Source organism: Aythya fuligula, chromosome 1 (assembly GCF_009819795.1).
Source record: "Aythya fuligula isolate bAytFul2 chromosome 1, bAytFul2.pri, whole genome shotgun sequence".
NCBI lineage: Eukaryota > Metazoa > Chordata > Aves > Anseriformes > Anatidae > Aythya > Aythya fuligula.
The window spans coordinates 202,998,933-203,021,453 of record NC_045559.1 but is presented as its reverse complement, the minus strand read 5'-3'; the positions used below and the strand labels follow the sequence as shown (position 1 = coordinate 203,021,453).

Below are 22,521 nucleotides of genomic sequence, written 5' to 3'. Positions count from 1 at the left end.
CATTACGTTTTATTACATTTGAATAAATTTATAGATTTTTAATACACAATTAGAATTAATGCAAGCAAGAAAATTGTAGACAGAATACCTCTTTAATAAATTCAAATTGTATAAATGAAAAAATGCCTCCCAAAGCTGTGATGGTCAATCCCTAAAATCTAGTATGTAAAAAATTTGGCCTAGGTTAAAGAGTTTAAAAATGATTTGATATGGGAAGATTAAATTTAATAGACCATAAGAAAATTGTTTAACCTTTATTATAATTTGTTGAGAAGAATTAGAAGTGCCTTTTGTTACCAGTAAATTATTTTTGGCTTCTACAAGCTCTATTTTTAACAGTACAGAAATCTGAAGTTTTCACTTGCTTCTGATTATTAATATCCATGGTTGCTGGCAACCTTCAGTAGTAGATAGGTGATCACAGACAAAGTTTCCCAAAGACAATCTGGAATAGTTTGTTGTTTTAGCAGGGAAAATTATAACTTTTAAGATTTTACCAATTTCAGGTAGCAACTCAAAGATCCTGAAAGAGAATAGTTTGTCCATAGGTACATGCTACAGAAAATTGATTATCTAACCAGAAGAAATATCTAATTATCTACTACAGAAGAAAATTTGATTGTCAGTTCAAATTTTATTACTGCCATCAACCAGATAGGCTGGGAAAAAAATCAACCCTTCCAAGGAGGAGATTATCACTGCTGTTAGCCTGCGCTTTGCCAAAGTCTTGTTTGTGAAATTCATTATAAAATTTGGAAATATAAAACTCACTGGGTAGATTTACAGGGTGCAGCAGATACTCTGGATCATGCAAGAGAAAAAATGAGATTTGTGTAATATGTTTTAACTATGAGATACAATTTTAACACAAAAAGCAGGTTACCTCTTTAATAACTCCTAAGGCTAATAAATTATGGTGAGATGAAGTGCTAAGGATTAAACTTCATATAAAAAGATATAAAAGGAAAACACTGTTTTAATTGACAGCAGGTTTGAAAAATATTAGGAAAAGGGATCATTTCAAAACTGAATTAAGTATTAGCTAGTAATAAATCAATATTGTTCCAGTATCTGCAGATTCATTGTTATTTCGTCATAATGGTGGGATTGGGGTTCTGTTTCTACTACTCTTATTTTTTGGATTAAAATGTCCCTCTGGTAATTTTTGGTAATGTTTTGGTCCAGATGCAGATTTTTTATATACGTGGCAGCTCTTGATTTGTGGCTATACACACTTACAAGCAGCACTTACAAGGTCTTGGTACAAGTGCATTGCCTCCTCCAGCATGTAATATTGACAAACATGTGCCACATCCCACATTCAATGTAGCAGTAAAGAAGTCAGTGTGGGCTTCTTAATTGCTTAAAACATTAGTAATTAACACATTTACTATGGCTGGGTGAAATGCCCTGCTCCACTTAAGCATTTTGCTTTAAATTCAACAGACTTTACTTGAGATTTATGTGTTAAATTTCATAATTGTTCTTTAAACAATTGAAACTATTCATGTAATAAGTTCTGTTTCATAATGGATATTAATAATCATTACAAACAAGGAAAGCCAAAGTAATACAGACTTCTGATCTACAGTTAGTATTATTGTTGTGAGCATGACCTTATTATTTTAATAAAACAGGAGGTTTAAATTCTAAATGTCTCAATCTCCCCTTAAAGAGAGACTGATTAAAAATGGGTAATAACAGCACTATTGTGTCACTGAATTTATGACCTGCTGATCCTACTGAAATATTTTAATTCTGCAGAAAGGCAGGCAGAGAAAGCGTAGATTTATGACACCTCTTTGACATAAATAAGTTGCAGGTGTGTTAATATGTGGAAAATACCATATTACCCAGAAAGGTTGTCATAAACATATTTGTTTGCTTAGAAAGAAAATAAAGACGGTGTATTTCTATAAATCTTAAATTGCTGTGTTGGTTGCTGGACTTTTCCGTTACTAATGGAGGAGAAGGGTAAGTTAGAACATTAACAGAAACCTGGTAATACTTTGCTAACTTGCTGATGCAAGTGGGAGCAAGATGTTTTGCACTGCCAAACAGAGTTACGCCCTAATGCATTAATCAATCTGGCTAAGAGCAGCTTACGAACTGAGATGGAAAGTAGAGAAACTAATGTACAAAATCCTTATGTAAGGGAATGGTTATTTGGAGCTTTCCCCAGAAAGTGACTCCTCAACGCAGCTTTTCCCCAGGTGTGTTAAGGAAAGCAACTGCTTTCATTTTAGCCCTACAGAATAATAACCATATCTTGATTCCTGCTGAAGTAAGAGTGGCTTTCTGTAAGGACTTGATTTTGCTTGGTTATACACCAGTTACTGTGTCCTGACCAACCTCAGCCTAATCTGACAGCCAACACGCATAATGTGAAGAGTTGGCCCAAGGCATTTCAGCACAGGAGGCAAAAGTGAATCGTGCTCCCATGAGGGTGAGAAAATGGGGTCGTGCAGCTCTTACCATGGGAGGGGAGATGCTGAAAGAGGGGTGCATGGCATGAAAGATGGGGACAAGGGATGAAAAAATTATTTTTGATGTATTTTTGGTGAGGCTGCTGTTGCAAGGGGCACTGGATGGAGAGGGTGGTGGTTGATGGTGCTGTGCAGGTCCCCTCACACAACCTTTTCTGCCCCCTGGCAGCTTGCTGCCTTAGGCAACCGCCTGCTTTGCCTGAGCCTACAGCCCATGGGGTTAATGCGTGTGACAATCTGGTAACTCTCACTTGTTTATCTTTCTCTGGATTTATCACCTTTAACATCTTGCAAGCACGCAGCAAATTCCTGAGAGAAACAGCTGAAATAAAAACAGCCATGAGAACAAAAGTTATAAGACAAGCGTTGCTTCATTGAAACGTGGTCCCATTACCTGTGTATGTGATGGTGGAAGGCCTTTTCTGCCATAGATGCCAACCAGAGCGGCCTTTCCTAAGGACACATTGAATTTCAGATGCACTGGGTGGTCGATGAACACCTGAGATCTCCAAAAGATACCAGGAGGGATCTTCTGTGTGGCTCGTCTGCCAACATCGATTTCTCCAGAGTCTATAAAACTGTCGTCTGGAAAGAAACTACTGGGCTTTCCTGCCAAAACACAGGAACAAAAATCTTGGATTAGCCTTAGATCCTAGAAGTAATCCAACCGTACTGGTATCTCTGACACTGATCTTGAGAAACAGACTATTAGTGTCCCGAGGTCTTCAGAGTACTTTGTGTGGCCAATCCTTATGATATGAGAGGAAAACTGGCAGGGTTATTCTTGGCTTCAGTAACTGTTTTGTTTGAAAACAGGAATATGGGAAGAGCAACCCGGAGAAAAATGACCCTTTGTTCAAAGCATAACATTAGAGCTTGTGTAATTACATTACATAAAAATAAATCGTCTTGCATTATAACACAAATGAAAATGAGTTCACTGATGGAGAAGAGACATCATTACATTAGCAGAGAGAAGGGAAGTAACAGTGAGGTAGGCACGTGTCACAGAATGGGATGGCAGTGTGGAGAAGAGCAGCATGAAGGGATGCCTGAGAGGGGAAAGGAAAATGTTTCTCTGTTAAATTAATGCTGGAAAGCAGTATCCATATTTCAAATTTGTTCATCAGTCCAGAAAAGGCTAAAGCTAAAAAGGACTGAGTAAAAAGATGATGGAAATCATACCCTGCATGTCAGTAATATCTACTAAGAAACTTGATAGGTTTTAATTAGGTTTCAATACAATCTGTGAAGTGTGTTAGGATTATCCATCTTCCTTTAGCAGCCAAACAAACGGAGGCATCTGTTTTCTGAAGCAACCACCAGACTGGGGAGCCTGAGCATGTGGATGGCAATCAGCACTCGTCATAACATCCGAGGGAGTCAGCAGGGAGCTCAACATCCCTGGAAAACAAGGCTGAGGAACTACGAGTTAGACACCCACACACTCACAGTTCTCAGAATTGGTGGCTGCTTCGAGAAAACCTCAACCCCACGGAAGCCCAGGGAGTATGGACAAAATGCACACTGAAATCCCAAAATGCTGTCTGGCCTTTGCCATAACCAGTGGCCACGCAGCTTCACCTGCAGTGCAGAAAGAAGATGACAGCAACTGCTTAACAAACAGCCTTTAAGGACACTTATACTTGAAGAAATTAAAAAAAAAAAAAAAAAAAAAAAAGATTTTGGCTTTAGTAAGGAGAACGTCATATCACCATCAAGGTCAAATTATTAAATTTAGAAATCCAAATCGATTTGTTATCTCGGTGCCATTACACCTCAGTACTCTGTGTTTCACAGATCAAACAATTCTGATAAAATGAGAAGAAAACTTTCAGGAACATGCAGTATTTTGCAGGAAAATCAAATTATGAGAATTTTTCTTCCAGAACCTACATGTGGGAAACAGGATATATGAAATAAAAGTATATTTTTCTACTTAGAATGAGTTAAAGTGAAATAGTCTTAGAATTTACTTGCCATATTGAAAAGGTGATTGGTAGAACAACCTCTCATTTTACTGTTTTAACATTTCCTTTAAAAATTAAACTTCTCCATATGTCATCCCAATACAAACTCTCCAGGAGAGACAGAAGTAAACTGTTAGCTGTCTCTCCAAAATCCATCTATAAATTATATGCATATTGACCATTAACAAGAGGAGTCTCTGAAGACATTTCTTTGTAGACAGGAGATCTTTCCAATTTTCTATTGTATAAAACATTTTAGAAGAACTTTTGGTCCAAATAAGGCTAATCCCTGATTAGCTAATTCAAGTTTGCAACTGCTGATGTACATTGTTGGAGTGGGGCTTGATGGCATGTTTCATTTCTGTGCTGCCTTGTGGCTGGAGTTTTATGCATACCAGCACAGTCTCGAAAACAGTGGACGCCTGTTCATAGGAAAAAGCTACTGGTTATTTTATAAGACTCTCATTTATCTTTGTTCATCAAATTCAAATAAATACGAGGGGGAAATCTGCTGACTTTTTATCCTTTTTTAGTCAAAGTGTATATTAATAGAGATAATCAGAAGCAGCTTAGGTAAATGGACATTGTTACCGAATTGTTTGTGCTAAAAGAGTACAGCTGTACAATGGAAATCAGCTAGCTTGATTCCAAAGGGGATTACTTTATAAAAAGGATTGTTAATATTTATTTGGCATCCTAAAAATTACTTTTCACACTGTTGGGATTAAAAGAAACGGTTCCCATGTCTTCATGCAAAGTTTCTTATTCCATTCTTGTAGGGTGAAAAGATTCAGGTTTCTATTAAAAAGACCTAAAGACGTCACCTGTTGGGGCTCAGATGAAGGATTTATTTTTCTGATTGCTACCGACACGTTTTATAGATTCATAGAAATTCAGATGAAAATCTAAAGTATTTGATATGCGCCCTGATTGTTCATTAATAAAGACTGCACAGCGGAGTGAATCGGGGGAGGTGAGAATTTAATATGATGGATGGTGCTGTGCAGGAGAGAGCCTGGAGAAATTGAGCACAGTGTGTATTCTGCCCGTACAGGCAGCAATTGCTCAAGCAAAAAAAACGCTTGTGTGATTGAAAAAGACAATTTCACATAAATAATTGTTTGTACATGCAATTACAAAGCTTCTATCTCCTCTTGGTGGGCTGTTGTAAGGCTGAAAAGGTGATGTGAGCCGGGCTGTGCTGTGCAGCCTGCAGCTGGAGGTAGCCTGATGCGGAACGGCTCGCCACCAGGCTGAAGTCAATCCCTGCTTTGCCAGGTTTAACCTACAGTAGGATCAGGCCCTACAAATTGGATTCTTCATAAAGAAAGTACAATAAGAAAGCAATTTCAGCTTCTAATCAGAAATTAGGTTTTAATCAGAATATTTGACTACTTAAAATTAACTTCAGGTCTGCATCCTTAATTGGGCTGTCAATTACTTTGCTCTTTCCATGCATTACCTTGAACTTTTTAGTTGCCGTAGCAACTCTTCCTAATTTATTTGGTTATCAAAATGAACCATTTCGTTTCGGCCCCTGCTGAATCTGCTGGTATTTTCAATACCAAGGTACCCTGACTCATCAAAACACTTAAGAACACACTCGTATTCCTCTGACTTCAATCACAGTTAATTACACGCTTAAATGTAAGCATGTGATTAAGTGCTTTGCTAAACAGGGATGGGCTTAAACACCCATAAACGCTGAGCTAGAGCAAAGCCACAGATGAGAATTGGCAAGGTGTTGGTAATGATTCATTTTGATCAGCTGTATGACTATTCCAGACCGTTTCAGTGTGATCAGGAGTAGTTTCAAATATGGTTTAATATATTTTTTTTTTAAATAAATTCCAATCACATAAATTCTGATTGAGAACAGCAGCCATGCAACACTGCTAGCCCAGAACTGGTTGCATAGTCGCTCGATGGGGAAAGAGCTGCGTTGTAAGGCTGGATGTCATTAGTCCTGCAAGAAACATCTTGTCCTGGTGTGGTTTTCCTTAGTCAGGACAAGATATTCTCCTCTAAACCTACGGATTCCCAAACATCTGTGTGAAGCACAAACTTGAGGGGGCTTCTGATGAAACTCCTAGGGTAATTTCCAGATTCCTTTTTTTAAGCACAGCTTTTTGGCAGCAATCAAAACTTCAATTGACAGCACTAAGCATAGCTGAAAAAGAAATCAAGTGGAGGTCTTTGATTTGGATGGCAGTCTTAGATAAATACTTTCGTTCGTTTTCATTTTGACTTTTAAAAGGAAGTGGACAGATCAAAACTACATGTTCCAAAACCAAAACATATGGCAAGTTAGAGGGGGAAAAAAAAAAGGATCTGTCTCAAGTATTTTTGAATACAACATATGATATCTGCAGCTTGCTCCACTGTCTAGTCAGGTTTGCTGAGAATAACTCTCTTGGTTGATTTTTCCTTGCAGAACGTTGATGTCAGCCGTCAGTTCCTAGTAAATACACTGTTTTAGGGAACACACACAATTAGGGCTTTTATTTGGACTGATAAAGTCAGATAAGCTCTTAAAGGAAAAAAAAAAAAAAAAAAAAGACTAGAATTAATTTAAATTAAATAGATAAACATAAGCTCTCTGCCAAAGTCCAGGGAACTTTGGAAACTTTTGAATTCAATGAGTTGCCAGAACAGTAGCAAATCTCTAACTCCAAAACCTTCCTCCCCCAAAATAAATACCAAAAAAAGCCAAAGACAAATTTTATGGGAATCTGTTAGCCTTGTATAAAGCAGCTCGGCACACAAACAAAACAGCTTTCTGAGTATATGAATTGCAGAACAGCTTTCTGAATCTTTCAGCTCCTCATTCCTCCAAGTTTTGGGAGGGATAAAACACCTGCCCTTGCAGGGTTTACGGGTAATTTTGGCAGTGCTGCTTCCATACGGAGCACAGGAAGATGTCAAACTGCTGGACTGACAAACCATCAGCTGCTTCCAATTTCAGTTAAATCCGCGAGCTGCCAGCACCACGACACTTTGAGGAGAGCAGGACTTCCATCTGGCCAGCTTAGCAAAGAGATGTCCAGCCAGGGAACGCCAGTACCCACTGGTTCTTTGGTCCTCAAAACATTTGGCACATGGTGGCAATGAATAGGCAAAACCAAATGTTTCTGTTGGATCCACTGCTCCAGGAGTCTTTTAATTTTCAAGACGTTTTGTCCCCATGAAAATAGGCGTTTGAGGCAGGGTTTTCATGATGGACATCTGTAGCCTTAGAGATAGGGTGCAGAATTCCACCTTGAGAATGCTTGAGATGTGTGGTGGGGATTGTACATACTTTTATCAAATCAGCAAATATCAGAAGGGTATGAAACTTAGACACATAGGGAAACAAGACTGACGACGACTAGTTCTAGACGTGAAAGACTGGAGAAAGCACCTGACAATGGCAGCATTGAGGGTAATGGAACATGAGATTGGGTGGCTGGAGTTCAGAGGCAGACAGAAGACTCACGACATGGACACACACCAACCGTACCTTCACTGGTTCCTTTGCCTTTCCTGTCAGGTAACTCTAACCCTGTGCCCCCCGAAGGATATAAGGAGACGTCCGTTGGCACTGGCCAACTGCTGGCTGTGTCTTCCGTGATTTCATACATCTGCCCTTCCATCGGCTGCAGGTGCCAGTTTAGGCCAAACAGGTGCATGGCTGTGGTGAGCAATGAGAAAAGTCATCTTTTTCTGCCTGGGAGAGATTCAGAACTTGTAGCAGGGGAACTTCCTAAACCCTCAGTCCACTGGCTTATTGGTGGTCATTGTTTTAGGGCAAAAATGGGTTTTGTGTGGTTAGACAGTCCCTACTGATTCTACCGTGCCGATTCCCTAAGTCTTTACCCCCACTAAGTCTCTACCCAAATTTTAACTAGTTTTGGATCACCTCTACCAATCCACCCTGCTTCTTCCAGTGGAACCACACCTGATCCATTCTCACAGAGCGAATAACTGGGCACCATGTTTCAGATAATTCCCAAAGCTGGGGTGACGATGTGGTGAATGTGAAAATACAAGGGGTATTATATATTTCTCAGCATACCAACAGATCCTAGGAAATTGCTCTTTGGTTTGCTTTGCTGTAGTCTATGCTTTGACTACACAATATGCTTTTTGTGTAGGTTATTTTTTTTTTCTTTTTAACCCATCAATTAAACACACAAGCCCCTCTGACAGTTTTTCCTGAGTAAGACCAAGAAAATCTTAAGACAATTTTAGATCAGTCTTGAGCAGATCCCTTTGTGCTCAGCACCAGGAATGCAACATGACCACAAGTGAGCACTCCTCAGTACAATTTGGCTTCCCCTACCCAGACCAAAGATACATCCTGGAGGTTTGAACACCAGGAGCACCATCTACATTTGTGTGATACCAGGACATAGCTCTCTCTAGCTTTCTTGGCCACACAAAGTCATCCAGTGTGCACATGAATCTATCTCAAGCCATTACATAAAGACAGGTGAAGTTAAGGAACAAGACAGAATACTTAAAAAGCAAACACGTGTATGTGGAGTATGGAAAATTGTATGCTTACACAACTAATGCTTGCCCCTTGAAAATGGAAAGCAAAACAACGTGGCTTTCCGTATCAGTTCTTCCTTCCCCAACATAAACATTTCATATTCAATCAGGATCCAGTTTAGCTCCAGGCTCTCTGCAGCTAAATGATCTGATATTTGCTACACTTGGAATGACATTTCTTTTCTAAGGGAGTGCCTTGATATTTTACTCTACAATTTCTCCAAGAAACTGTGCAGTGGCACTAGAATCACAGCCATTTAGCATAAACAAAAAGAGTCAAAAGCAGTGTGGAAATAAGAGCATTTCCATTTTATATAGCTCTCATTTTGTTCACAAAGATACATCTGAGCTTGGCAAACACTGTCAGGGACAAGTGGCTAGTTTATTTAAACCTGTGCATCAGGAACAATCTTTTCAAGATGATTGAAAAGTAATCTGAGTAGTTCTCCAAAAAATGGCATGTTTAGGCAATTTAGCAAAATCAGTGACTTTTTTCCACTTCAGTCTCAATTAGGTCATCTATCATTTACTAACATGAATAAACTTGTCTTTGCACTAACACAACATCACAAAACAAGGAGAGCAAACGTCTCGTTTTACCATGTAAACTGGGCCTGGGATTGTTAACAAAGTCTGGATCATTAGGAAAGAAAATACTCTCCTAAAACCCCCAAGCAGCAAGGGAAGTCTCCCAGGGAGCTGGCCACAGCCCAAATGTGTTTATCCAAGTACACGTACCCAGCAGGAATACTACCAGCACAACTGGTTGTGTACCCAGCACACTCCGGGCAGTGGCCAGCATTTGGATCTGAAGGGAGAATATTTGGCAGAGATACAGTGCAAGGGAAGAGAAGAAATCAGACTGGGAGCAAGGAATTTGTATCAAGCGTTTGGCATTGCTACGTTTGCATAGTATTTTTGTTCTTATATGGCCCTCATCCTCACCAGGCCGCCTGGACACGTGTTCACAGCCTTTAACCTCATAAAACCTCATCAGGTGGGAATCTGATACTTCTACTTCACAGAAAGCAAAAAGAGAAGTATATCGGATTAGAGGACTGACTCAGTTCACTTCTCTGGACTTTCAAAGTGTGTTAGTTCCCTTAGCTTACTCTGTGCTCACAGGTTCACGAGCCCTACAGGTGTTGCATGCACTCCTCCTCCAGCAGCTTTTGTGTAAGCCCAGTACCAGATGCTGCCTGAACATGCCGTCCAGACCGGACCTCTCCAGGGACCAGAATGTTCCCCAGATGCTGCAGAGCTCTTAGTGTGGGTTCCCACGTTAACCACACAGGTGTTTGTAGTCAGAGGAGAATGAAAGCTGTCTTCTTCACTCCTCCAAACCCAGGCAGTCCTTCACTGCAAGCAGTCCAGATGCCTCTTCTGACCTAAGTGTTTAATTCCAACTCCATCTATCAGATGCCTTCAGATTACAATGACCTACACAAGCTCATACAGGCATCGCTGGCTCAGGCATGAATTGAGCCGATGGCTTTTCCACTAGACCATTTGACATGCTCTATCTTTCGGCTATCACAGCTTAAGTGCCTCCTGTCCTCAGTAGGAATCTGTTGCTTTTACATCTTTCTTTACTGCATGAAAATGAAGGTGAAGAAGTCAGCAGTGTTTTGGCTGCAGAGGGAAGGCTATGAGCATTTCCTCCAGGCATGCAAAAAGCATTAAAAACACTTGAGAGGAAATGTCTTAGGAAGAGAAAATCGTGCTTCAGTCAAAGGACAGAGCTCGCTGTCTGGAAGTGCTGTGACTTTTCTGCATATTATCCATCTCCCTGAGCAAGTGAATCATGGTGCCAGGTCACCATTCATCCCTAAATGTTTGCAAAGCATCTTACAATGTCCCAGTCTAGAAAATAGGACAGAATTACAGGTAACATAGCTGCTGCCTGTGTTATCACACACAGATAAAAGTATCTATGTTATCAGACAGGCCTGCATTAACATGTCAACTTTTGTCTTTGGTTAATAGATTTTTCTGAAGCAAAAAGCTTCTCATGTACCTCAATCCCAACATCACACACATGCTTTATGAGTTGTATGCACACCATGCATACAAAAGTGCAAAAATCTGAGAAACAGAGAACTATTTGAACAGTATTTGCTTACTAAGTGGCTTTAAAAAAGTCTAGAAAAAAATGCAAAAGCTTATACTTCATGCTCCATTAAGACTTTCTAATTTGATGTTTCCAAACAATATAAAAACCTCTAAATATTCACAACCGTAAGACAAATAGCACATAATTTCTGCTGCAGGTGAGTAATAACCACAAAAGCCTTTCAGAAACTCGAACAAGAAGTCCAATTTGCTTTGGAAACACACCCTGGTGCTATGTGTGTTACTAGGAAATCACCCAGCTAAGTATTTATCATTGCTATCTACCAAATACCAGCAGTATCTCATTTGCAAGCCGATGAAAGATTCAGTCTTCTTCCCTAAGTGCCATACTCATGCTAAAAAGTCAAGCAGTAACAGCAGTGGATGCTTTGGCTCTCTAAATCTCAGTGGGACGTGTAAAACTGTTGATGCACACAGTTGCTTAAAGGTTTTAGGACAGCACAGATCAACCTTGTTCTGTGCTAAATTGATGCAAAGTTCTTTCGTGAGGGGAAAAAAAAAAGACCATAATCAAGGAAAAACCCTGGAACTATGGATGAGAAACACAGTCACATACTTTGAAGTGTTAATGTTCCTAAAAGCAAAGTAAAGCTGTAAAAATAGTTTGGGATTCCTGATGCTCTCAGTCTCCAGGTCAATTGAACCCACTGCTGACATTTTCTCTTTGGCTTTTTTTTTTTCTCTGCTCAGCTAGATATAAGATGTGGAAGTGCCTTCCTAAAAGCCCCCATGTCCTCTCTCTTCCTTCCCCACCATGACACTCAGTAGATATTCAGATATTGAAGGCTCCCCCTGTATTAAAAGAGCACGCTGCAATTAACAATCATTAGAGCGTACCCTTTTGTAAAATACCATGTAGCTTTCACTGCCTGGGAAGCCTCCTGACATGCTCTTTGCAGAAGCTTTGGTTACATTCCTCATGGCTAATAAAACTCTTTTGTCTGCCTTCCCTTGAAATGGAAACAATACTTCGGGGAAACCCCGCGTGTGTGCTCTCTGGGCCGTTTCAGCACCAACAATTCGGATGATGTGGTAAAGGCATCTGGGACATCTGGCTCATTATGCTCGTGTTTTGACATCGAGCACGCTTGCACACTTTTAATGATTGCTGCATGCTAGCAAAAAGTGCCCCGAACCTTGCTGAATGGGTAACAGAGTTTTCTGTGGCAGAATAAAGTCCTCAGTCCTGCGGCGTCTCTGGCTGCCTTCTTGGTGGGCAAAAGAAGGGAGTCAAACTCCACGGTTCTTTTAGGGTTTGATGGCTCTGCTGAGCTCAGCAATTCAGCCACGGCAGGGTGATGTGGCTATTCATTTGCTGGACCCAGATTCGCTTGAGCAAAGCAAATTTACAAACAGCTTTAGCATGAGACGAGCTATTTAACCACCCAAATAAATCAAAGTTCACGCTGGTGGCACCAAGTACTCAGGATCATGAGTCTTCAGGCTTTAACACATTATTTGCTTCAGCATCACATTATTCCTACTCTGCAGCAGTTTGTGGAGACCATAAGCAACATTAGCTGATGCTGTTAAGCCAAATAAAGAGGAAATTTATTTTCAAAGTTTGCTCTCAAGAAACCCAGGCTTTGGGGTGTCTCTGTATTATTGCCACTTGCTTATGACACAGCGAAAGCCTGAAGTCAAAACTTCTTACTCAGCAGAGAGCAGAACAAAGAAACTGGAAGAGCATTTCGGGTGAAAACAGACAAAGATAATAATTCACATGGTCAACAAAATGGACATTATTTGGGACAGGTTGATGGAGCGAAGGAGTTCGCCGAGAGAGGCAGATGATTGTGATAGATCACGGGGAGAAGAAAAGACAAGGCGTGCTTACTGAAGCATATGAGACCCCCAGAAACCACACCAGTCAGCAAAAGAAAAAAACTGAAAAACACACTGCTTGCCCTTTATTAGCTTGTTGCTTTGCCCAAAGCTGCACACTAAGTGTAATAAATAACCAAACCAATCAATTACGATGTTTGAAATTAAGGCTATGGCCGAAGCCACCAGCTGCTTCTGTAGTGTTTGCTAAATGCATTCTCACAGGCTCTGCTGCTGCCTCCTCTCCTGTCCTCCCCGAGCTATGTCCTGAAGTTACTGCTGCTGCCTTAGCTATTCCTCACCCAGCCGAAGCTCCTCGAGAAGCTAATGAATGAAGAAAATAGCAATTGTTTTACGGACTTGCTCTGAATGGTGAAAAAAAAAGTTTCTCTGAATGGAAGCTCAACAAAAGCAAGGAGTGAATCAGCAGCAGCACGAGCATGGTGCACAGCCTGGATTTACACGGAGCCCAGAGAGCAGTCAGGCGAGACAGAAAGTCTTTGGGGCTTCTAATCTGAAATAAAACAAGCCAGAGGAGTGCTGCTGGTAGGGAGAACGGTTTTCCAAAGCCCCCCCAGTGCAGAACGGGGCAAAGAAAGTGGGAAAAGACAGTGTAAGAAGCACGGATGCCATAATGAACAAGAATAAAAATGGAAAAGCAAAAGAAGGAGGGTGAGAGAAATACAGGAATACAGGTTGGAAACCAAGAAAAAGAGGGAAGATTCGGAGAGAGCAAAGGAAAGCAAAGAAAAAAAAAAAAAAAAGGAAAAACAGCTGGAGCTCAGTGAGTGGTTAAGAAGATATTTTAAACAGTTTGTTTCTTCGCTCCCCTCTCTTTTGTGGAATCAAGCATGAGATACGTGGTGCTTACACATCTCTCTTTAACCTCCAGGTTCAACAATCAGTCTTATAATAACACACTTTCTAAAATGAGACCTGAGTTACACTTTTTCTCCTAATTGAAAAAAAAAAAAAAAAAGCTGAATTCCTCCACTGAATTACTCAGGGCTAATTTTGACTCAAGTAAATGTATTGCTTTCACTCCTGTCTCTGGAATAAACTTGACTGTAATTATCTGGATAACTGTCTCTCTACACTGAAATTATATGATTTCTGTAGAAGTGGGAGAATTGACTGTTGCAGAATTAATCATATTTTTGTGACATTCAATGTTATGAAAAGGAGCCTTTCAGCATGAAATAATCACTGGTTTGTCAATCTTCAATAAATCAAGGAAGAGGCACGCAAGATTAAGGAGAATGGAAGTGGCAAAACAAACATTAGAGAAAGAAAACAACCAGTTTGTTTTTCTTTTACGTTGCTGTTTCTGTTTCTGTGTTGGACAATGTTTCCGTGGCCTGGTGTGGCAGGCCATGCCAACAGGGCAGGAACAAGGACCAAAGTGGCTCCTGTGGCCCTTCTGGTGTCAAAAGGGGGTAAGAAAAGCCAGACTGGATGTGGTGTGTCTTACCTGCTCTCCTTGCTTGTAGGGCCAAGTCCTGGCCCCACGTGGGGTTCATCTACAGGCCTGGGGCTCTGACGCTGCAGCAATTTAATGTCCAAGTACTAAACAAGCTCTCAGACTTGGAATTGAAGTTCAGTATCCTGACTGCAGACCCCAGTGGTCCGTAATATCATGAATTCACACCTTTTCCCTGTAAATACCTGGTCACTGAGCCAGACGCTGCGGGACAAAGAGACAGAGGCTCTTGCATGGACTTTTGCGGTTACCTTGGGACCTTTGCACAACTCTCTGCGACATTACCAGCATCTGGAGTTATTTCCTACGGCTAAATGCCCTCCTTTCACAGCTTAAAGCACTTATTTATGGAATGGAAAACCCGACTTCAGAAATCACCCCCTGCCCAGATGAAGGTGAACCTGCCCACCATGTGGGAGCAGAGAACCCCGCACACAGCCCAGCTGAACCCAGGCCTGGAAATGCAAAATTAAGAGGCCTCGAAGAACAGAGCCCCAAGGACAGATCAAATTGTGTGTTGTTGAAGCGAAGACACAGCCTGTGGCTGGGAGGTCCCACGCCTCTGCTTCCTGCCCTGTTGGTTTATTTGTCACAGGGCAATCATTTAGAAAAATAAAACCAAACGAGACAAAGGGGGACGTTTAGGGTAATGCCCTTTATTGTAAGCTCCCTGGCTGGCCCCTTCCCTAATCGCTTGGTGATCCAGCTCCAGTGAGAAAAAAAGGTTTCCAAACCTTCATCGGCTGGGGATAGAGACACTCTGTTAGGCCAGGCTGCAAATTCTTCATGCTGAGAAATGGAGAACCCTTACTGCCTGTCCCTGGCTGAAGGGAGTAGGATGAAAGATTTAGGTGCTAAACAGAGAGATAATTGTCTCTTTTTTTTTTTTTTTATTGCTTGGCCATTCCTCTACATTCAGAGCTCAAACCATGAAAGCACCAGAAGGAAACCTGGGTGTCCTCCTTCCCCCAGCCAGAATCACCACCTGCAAAGAAGGAATTCAAATGACTGAGAGCTTCCTACCTCTTAAAATGTTGCCACCAGAGTAGGGCCTACCTCTCAGGGAAACAAAGCATGGTGTTAATCACCTAAATTCCTGGCTGCAAAGGCATTCACTTGCTTTGATTTGACACACACCATTTATTCTCTGACCCCTCCTCACTGAAGAGCTGTATCAAAGATTTCCAAGACAGAAGCAGATGGTCTACCAAATAGTATTAGTCCCTTCTTAGGAGAACACTTTATATTTTAATTTAGTCCTCAATTGCTCTTAATAGGGAAGAAAAAAAAAAGCTTCCAGCTGAAGCATCACATTTCTTTGAAACCTTCAAGGAAGTGACTAGGAGGAAGATATGTTATAAAATGAAGCAGTTAAACTCAATGTTTGTTCGATGCAAAGAGTCAGCACTTCCTATTCAATGTCTTCCTAATTACCCCTGGGGATCAAAGACTTTCAAGTGATTGCCTGTCCATTCAGACTGCTAATAGATGATCGCTGGCCCCTCCAGTGCTCTAGTAGCTTGCTGGATGCTTCTCATCTCCTACAGGGAAGAAAACTGCAATTTTAAATGCTTAGCATATTTTTATAGGGTATTTTTAGGAGGATTTTTTAAAGTGTCAACCTATAGGAAAAAAAAAAAGGCATAAAGGTGTTGTGGCTTATCTGAGGTGCTGCCTGCTTAAATACAACCTGTAATTTCCTTCGCCATTGTGAAAGCAGAATAAGAAGTTGAAGGATGGATCTCAGCAACATTTTGCTGCTATTAGGCAGCTTATTAGGCACCAAAGCAGCTTATTCCAGCCCTCACCGCTCTAGTAAATTTGGTGTTAGACATGCTCAGCCCTTTCTCACTAAAATAATATTTTCCCTTCTAGATACCCTTTCTGGCAGAGCCCATATTACTATAAATATTACTGAGACATTTCTTCGCGATCAAAGTCAATTATAAGATGGTCCCACTGTACCTCTAAATGGAGTTTTAATTTGTGTATATAATATTAGAAATAATGGTTTTCCCATTGGGCTACTCACTTCAATTAGAGAAATGAGGACAGGCAGCCCTACCAGAGGGCCTCCTGCCTTGCTTTGCAAGTACTGAAATTCTGGGCTAGCCTGTTGTGGACAGTATAATTCTACAAACACCATTTCATTACGCGCTTATAAACCGTGAGACCCTGTTTAAAAGGGTGTAATTTACGTAGGTAAATCGACAACCTCTCCCATGTTTCCTTCCTTATTAGCTCTGACAGATATTGTGAGAAAACCTGCTTTTCCATTAATATAATAGGTTGCTTACAGTCTAAAAAATATAGTTTTGTGGCTTCAAAATTGCAATCTGTCACCTGCACCCCAGCATATGAGGTGGGATGAGAGGTTACATTTAGTATCCCAGCTTAGGGGCTGAGATCGAAGCATTCGTGTAGAATTTGATGAGTGAATGGATCTGTCAGGTAGCTTGTCGGCTCATCAATCCTCCTGAATTTTATTCTGAAGATGAGTCAAATGAGTTGAGAGTGCTGCTTATGGTTTAATCCTAAAATCAGCTGAAAACTGCATTAGTCACCGTGCAGGTTGAAATAGCACTGGAGCCCCCGTTGGGCTGTGCTAGGTGATGTAAGGAAAATGAACAACACGACGGTCTCTGAATCCCTTGATACCCAAAGCACAGGTTTAACGTAAGCTGTACTTAGCTCGAGTGAATCCAGTGACTTCAAGAGTGTGATGGAGGTGCTTTAAACGAAGCACAAATTTACACATTTTGTAGATCGAGGCAGAGAGTGCTTGTGAACATCATCAAACCTGAGCCCTAAAGCTGAATCTGGTTGGCTTGGTGGCTTTTTGAAGAGATCTGATAAAAATCATCTGCACATGTATTTAGGGGTATCTTCTTGTTTTAACTGCTTTGGCCATGACAAATACATAGGTATGTTTAAAGCAGACTAACAAGCTTTTAATTTAGTTTCTAATTTTCTTTACATGAACTTGAAAAAGAAGCAGATTGTTCCAACAGTTCATTTGGACAGGGATTTTTTTTTTCTCCTGTACAAAAGCTCAGCAAATGGATACAAATGTACAGTCTGAGAAAGCTGATAAAGTGGGTGACACAGCACAATTAATGACACTAGATTTTTTTATTTATTTTTTTCTGCCCAGACACCATGGGCAAAACCCAGCCCAGTACTTTGAGGTACTATAAATCTAAGTGAATGGTTCAGATCAGTGTGAAAAGCTCTCTCAGTAACGAAACTTAACGCAACCCAATGATTTGTTCCCTTGGACTTCAAACTAAATCCAGCACACAGATTAAGGCAAATGCTGGCAAGTGCAACCCACAGCGCTCTCTTAAAAGGCCCACAGCCATCTTTATGTTTAATTACACCTAAAAAAAGCATTTACTAAAGAAACTCAAAGTTCGCCAAGTCAAGCGCTCCGAAGTGCGCGAAGAACAGAATTAAGATTGCGTGTGTGATTTTAGATCAGCTCCTGGATGCATATGTACCCTGTAATAGCCTTTAATTCTCTCATCACAGGCTATTTCTTTTTTCCACTGGCCCAGTGCTGAGCAGAACAATTGCACAGAGATTGCCACTCAACCCTGGCAACTCCGGCATTGTAGCACGTTCAATTGCTTTCTAGGGATGCCATATGTGCAGCCTGGTTGGTAGCAGTAGGAGGGGGTTGGAAAGGGGAAAGAATACACTCAGTGCAGACAATTTTGCTACAGTACTCTAAATAGGTCCCTCCTGAGCATGTGAGAACTCAGATTTTCTAGTTTTATGGCAGCCAACTCTGTGCGGACCAGGAATGTGATAAAGCACACACTATTGTTTGTTCTGTCTAATAGAAGGAGCTGTCACCATTCGCTGCTACCTCTGCTCTTCTGTGATGAGAACACGGAATAACTGGAGGTCCAAGGGCAAAATTTTGTGTAAGTCGATGACTGTGTTGGCAGTGGAGGTCCAGAACCTGTCTTCCATAAGTCTGTTTAGGATCTGTTTGCTTGTGATCACTTTGGCCATGTTCATTTCACCTCAACCTTAAACGCAAGTGTACCAACGTGCTTGGTCAGGGACATCGTGCTCTGCCTTGACCCTTCATCCTCAAAACTACATTGATACTAGAGAATTAAACACTACCAAGAAATATCGCCAAGAAGGAACTTGGAAGTCCATAGAATTAATTAGTTAGAATGCACTCGGCCATGAATTTGGTTCTGCTCAGCCAGCACCTCAATTCCTGTGCAGAGGAATCCTAGCTAGGAAGGAGCAGAAATCGTTCTCTATAGATTTCTTTGGCTGAAACCATCCACGAGAGGTCAGGAGAACAGAAATGGACCCACTCTGGACCAGCTGGATGCCTGGAATGGTCCCACATACACTTATTTCACAGCCTGGAGTAGACTATGCCCCATTTTGGCTGGAGAAGGTGCACTACTATAAATAAACTGCTGCTGACCACTGGGATTAATACCACTTGGAATATCATTATGCTTAGATGGACTGTTTTTGTGTTTTTCTTCCACCAAAAGCCCTAGAAAGTCCATTTGATGTTTGGTTTCATTATATTTTTTACCATAACTGGAAGAAATTCTGCTCCACTGATCATCGAATTAGAGCTCCTTTCTAAGTACACAGTGTAAGGATAGCCATCCTCTCTGCTAACTGCCTTGTTCTGCTTTGCTTTTTAAAGAGTCTCTTTACAAAACGAAGCGATGGTTCAGTTGTACCAGGCAAGCAAGGTGCGATGCTGCTGCTGTGCTATGTGCTACCGTATCTGATAACAGCAAACATATGCTGTTCTCATCATCTTCCTAGGCAAAAGCTTCTGACTGCAGTGAGGACAGGAATTTAAGGTATGACAAAACGAAATAAAGAGGAAGGCAAGAAAGGCCGGTGATGGTGGGAGAGTTTATCAGATTTTCATCTAAACAGGGCTTCAGCAACCTCTACCTACCTATTTATTGAGCACTAGATTCTGGTATCTCAAAGGGAACTGTGCAAGTGGCCCTTTCGGAGCTTTTAAGTTTCAGCAGAAGCAGTGATGTTGAAATCTTGTCAGAGAGGCCAAGAACGGGTTGGACATCTTGTTCTGTATGTTAGAGGTCATCTCGTATGTTATCTAGGTGATATACTTAACTGCAACACTTCACTTAGCACTGTAAAGACGTGTACCTACCACATATCTCAGCTTTTTACTGTTTTTACTACAGGTAAAAACAAACCACGGAGAATGCCTCGCTGCACACATCCAATAGAAATGGATGACCTGGCTGCAGATAAGGGTTCAAAGCCACCTTCAAATTTAATTTAGAAAAGGATGGGAGAGAAACACTGAAGTATAACTCAGAAATGCTTTTCACTGCCACTGGCATCCCTAACTGAGCTTCCTATTCTGTCTAGTTACCCACACTAACATGTGGTATTTAAAAAAAATGAAGGAAAGCCCATTACTGGAAACGTTTCTTTCTTTCTCTCTCCACTTAACTGCAATTAAATTACGTTATTTCACACTAATTAGTATGAAATAAAAACACAGACTTGAGGAGAACTCCTTCCAGTAGATATTAAGATCTGTAAAATTGATTTCTTTTCAGCGTCTGTGTGCAAAGGTCAATCTAAGCCGTGAAATGAAGATTATAGCAGCACATCTGTGCCACTGCCATAAAGGCAAGGTCAGCACTTTCAGTGTCAGCACGCTGTTATTTTCTTTTCTGGGGGCTTATGGCAACTATAAAAACTCACTAAAAGCAACTGATAAAAGCTTACAAAAGCTGAGAGCTCGTATCTTGCCATTTACTAAAAAGAGGGGGAAATTAAACTCATCCCTCCTTGCATTAAACATTCTTAAATTTAAGAAGGGATCAGGCAGCTGAAGGGCTAACTGTGGTGTTACGTGACCGATGCCTGGTTTTGTGATGCATCGATGCAAACCTCAGGATCAGACGGAGCCCTCTGGGTATACAGCCTCGGTCCCCTTTCGACCGGTTCCAGACTCAATCATTTTGGTGGTCTGCTTCTAAAAGGAAGCCGTTCTCCCTGAGATCCCACAGTGATGAAAGAGGACCCGACTTTGACAAACGGACCTCTTCATTCAGTGTCAAAATAAAACAATAAGCAGAAATACAAAAGTAATATATAAGAAAAAAAAACACACACACAGAACAACAGGGAACCAGGGAGTAATCTATATAAATCTAAGGCCATACAGGAAGTTGATAAAGGACATGAAGAAAAAAAAATCCATGGCCTGAAAGAAGAAAGAACAATAGAGCATTTTTTAAGCGTATTGAAACCCAGTAAACTAAGCAACAATTTAGCTATTTACTTGATGGAGATGGGGAAATTGTTAATAATGTTTTAATAAAGGCTAAAATGTTCAGTAAGTATTTTTGTTCTGGTTTTTGAAAATAACTGGGATAATGCAATTATTTCACAGGAAATAACTTTTTTTTTTTTTTTTCCAGTCCATTAATAACCGAGAATTATATTAAACTACATCTATTCAAGGACAAACATTTTTAAATCTGCAGGCTCATTTAACATGTACCCAGTAAATGAGACGAGCTAGCAGAGGAGGAATCTGACTCACTGATTAATACTGAACCAGCTACCGAGAGATTAGAACAGGGTTAATGCTGTGCAAATATTTAAGAAGGGAAAAGAAGATGCAAGTCACTTACACTGGGTAGCCTGACATCTATTACAGACAAAATAATGGAAAACATAACACCGAATTCATCCGAGGAAGAATAACGAAAGTGAATGTGTGGGAACTCAGGCCAATTATACTGCTTTTCTGAAAAATAGATCTTAAGAAACACTTACTCATATTTTGACACAATTACAGTTTTGTAAAGCGTTTGATTTAATGCGGGATGACTTTCAGACTAAAGAAACAAGCACTTTCCAACAGCAAAAAGTAATATGCAAGTAGCACAGAAAGAAGGAATGTTTTCTGTAATGGGCTTTCTTTCACTGTTTTTAATTACCAGACATTTGTGTGGGTAACCAGTCATGAGAGTTAGGGATGGCAGTGACAGAGGAATATTCCTCAGCTGTCTATAAGTGCTAAAAAATCATCATGATTGGCGAAAAAAACATGAAATGTTAAAATTTCTAGTGAAATTTACCAATTAATAGCTGGCCTGAATAAAAGTCCAGTGTTATTTTTACAGCCCAAAAGAGTAAATGGGATCCTTGCACGGTGAGGCTGGGAAACAACGATCTGAAGTAGATATGTGATTTGTCTGTGTTAAAATAGTGGGTTAAGGAGCTGGAGTTTACCAGCCTGCGGTGTCCTAACAGGTCAGACTAAATGATTGAATAGCATTTATGGCTTTTAACATTACGAATTACAAAAAAATCTTAAAGGAAAATTAAGAGAATCTTCCTACTTCTTCTCACTTCCAATAAACACTGAACCAGTTTGTAAAGGATGCAGTATTTGAACGTGCTCTATATCAGGGTAGACTCTGGAGGAGTGCTAACTGCTTTGCAAAGCAGAAATTCTGCTGCTGAGCTTCAGAATGTGTTGCCATCCAATGCCATCTACATTTTAATACTTCTTATTTTTATACCTATCCCACTTGGCACACTGGGCAGCTCTAGTAAAATTAGAGTGTTTATATTACGTTCTACTATCTTTTTCCAGTAATATTTTCTGGCAGCATCTCTCAATAGTGTTTGCACCATTGCATATTTCTCCTATCTCAACATTTTTAATGTCAGCTTGCAGATCTTATCTAGGTTGAAACAGTGAATGTTCTTTAATAGAGTTTCTATGGTAAGTTTTTTACCACCCACCTGAATGAATTGATCTTCACAAGCACAGCTTTAAAATAGGACCTTGTACCTTTATAACCCATATTTTAAAGCTGTAGTTAAATCTCTTGTACTTCCTTTCCTCTGAACTTTAAAGCTGACAGTGGCTGCTATCCAAAGACCCAGAGCAGAATCCAAACCAAAAAAAGATGCACACAGTCCTCCAATAATACAAACAGCTTTTCCTGACTTTGTAGATGATGGAAAACAAGATGGGAGTTATAATTAATACCACCATGCACCTAAAGCTGCAATGAAAGACACCAAAACGGAG

At 40.5% G+C, this 22,521-nt stretch overlaps 1 protein-coding gene across 6 annotated transcripts in view; it reads right to left on the bottom strand.

Annotated features, from left to right (window-relative positions):
- Nucleotides 1–22,521, bottom strand: part of TENM4 (teneurin transmembrane protein 4) — a 554,777-nt gene that overhangs the window by 168,316 nt on the left and 363,940 nt on the right. For 5 of the 6 annotated variants that reach the window (XM_032196280.1, XM_032196305.1, XM_032196313.1 and 2 more), the window contains 2 exons: nt 7,956–8,126; nt 2,881–3,095 (listed from right to left, as the gene is read on the bottom strand). In XM_032196280.1, coding sequence (XP_032052171.1) covers nt 2,881–3,095; nt 7,956–8,126 — 386 coding nt within the window. The remainder of the gene's footprint in view (nt 1–2,880; nt 3,096–7,955; nt 8,127–22,521) is intronic. The other variant, XM_032196323.1, reaches the window with a different exon arrangement.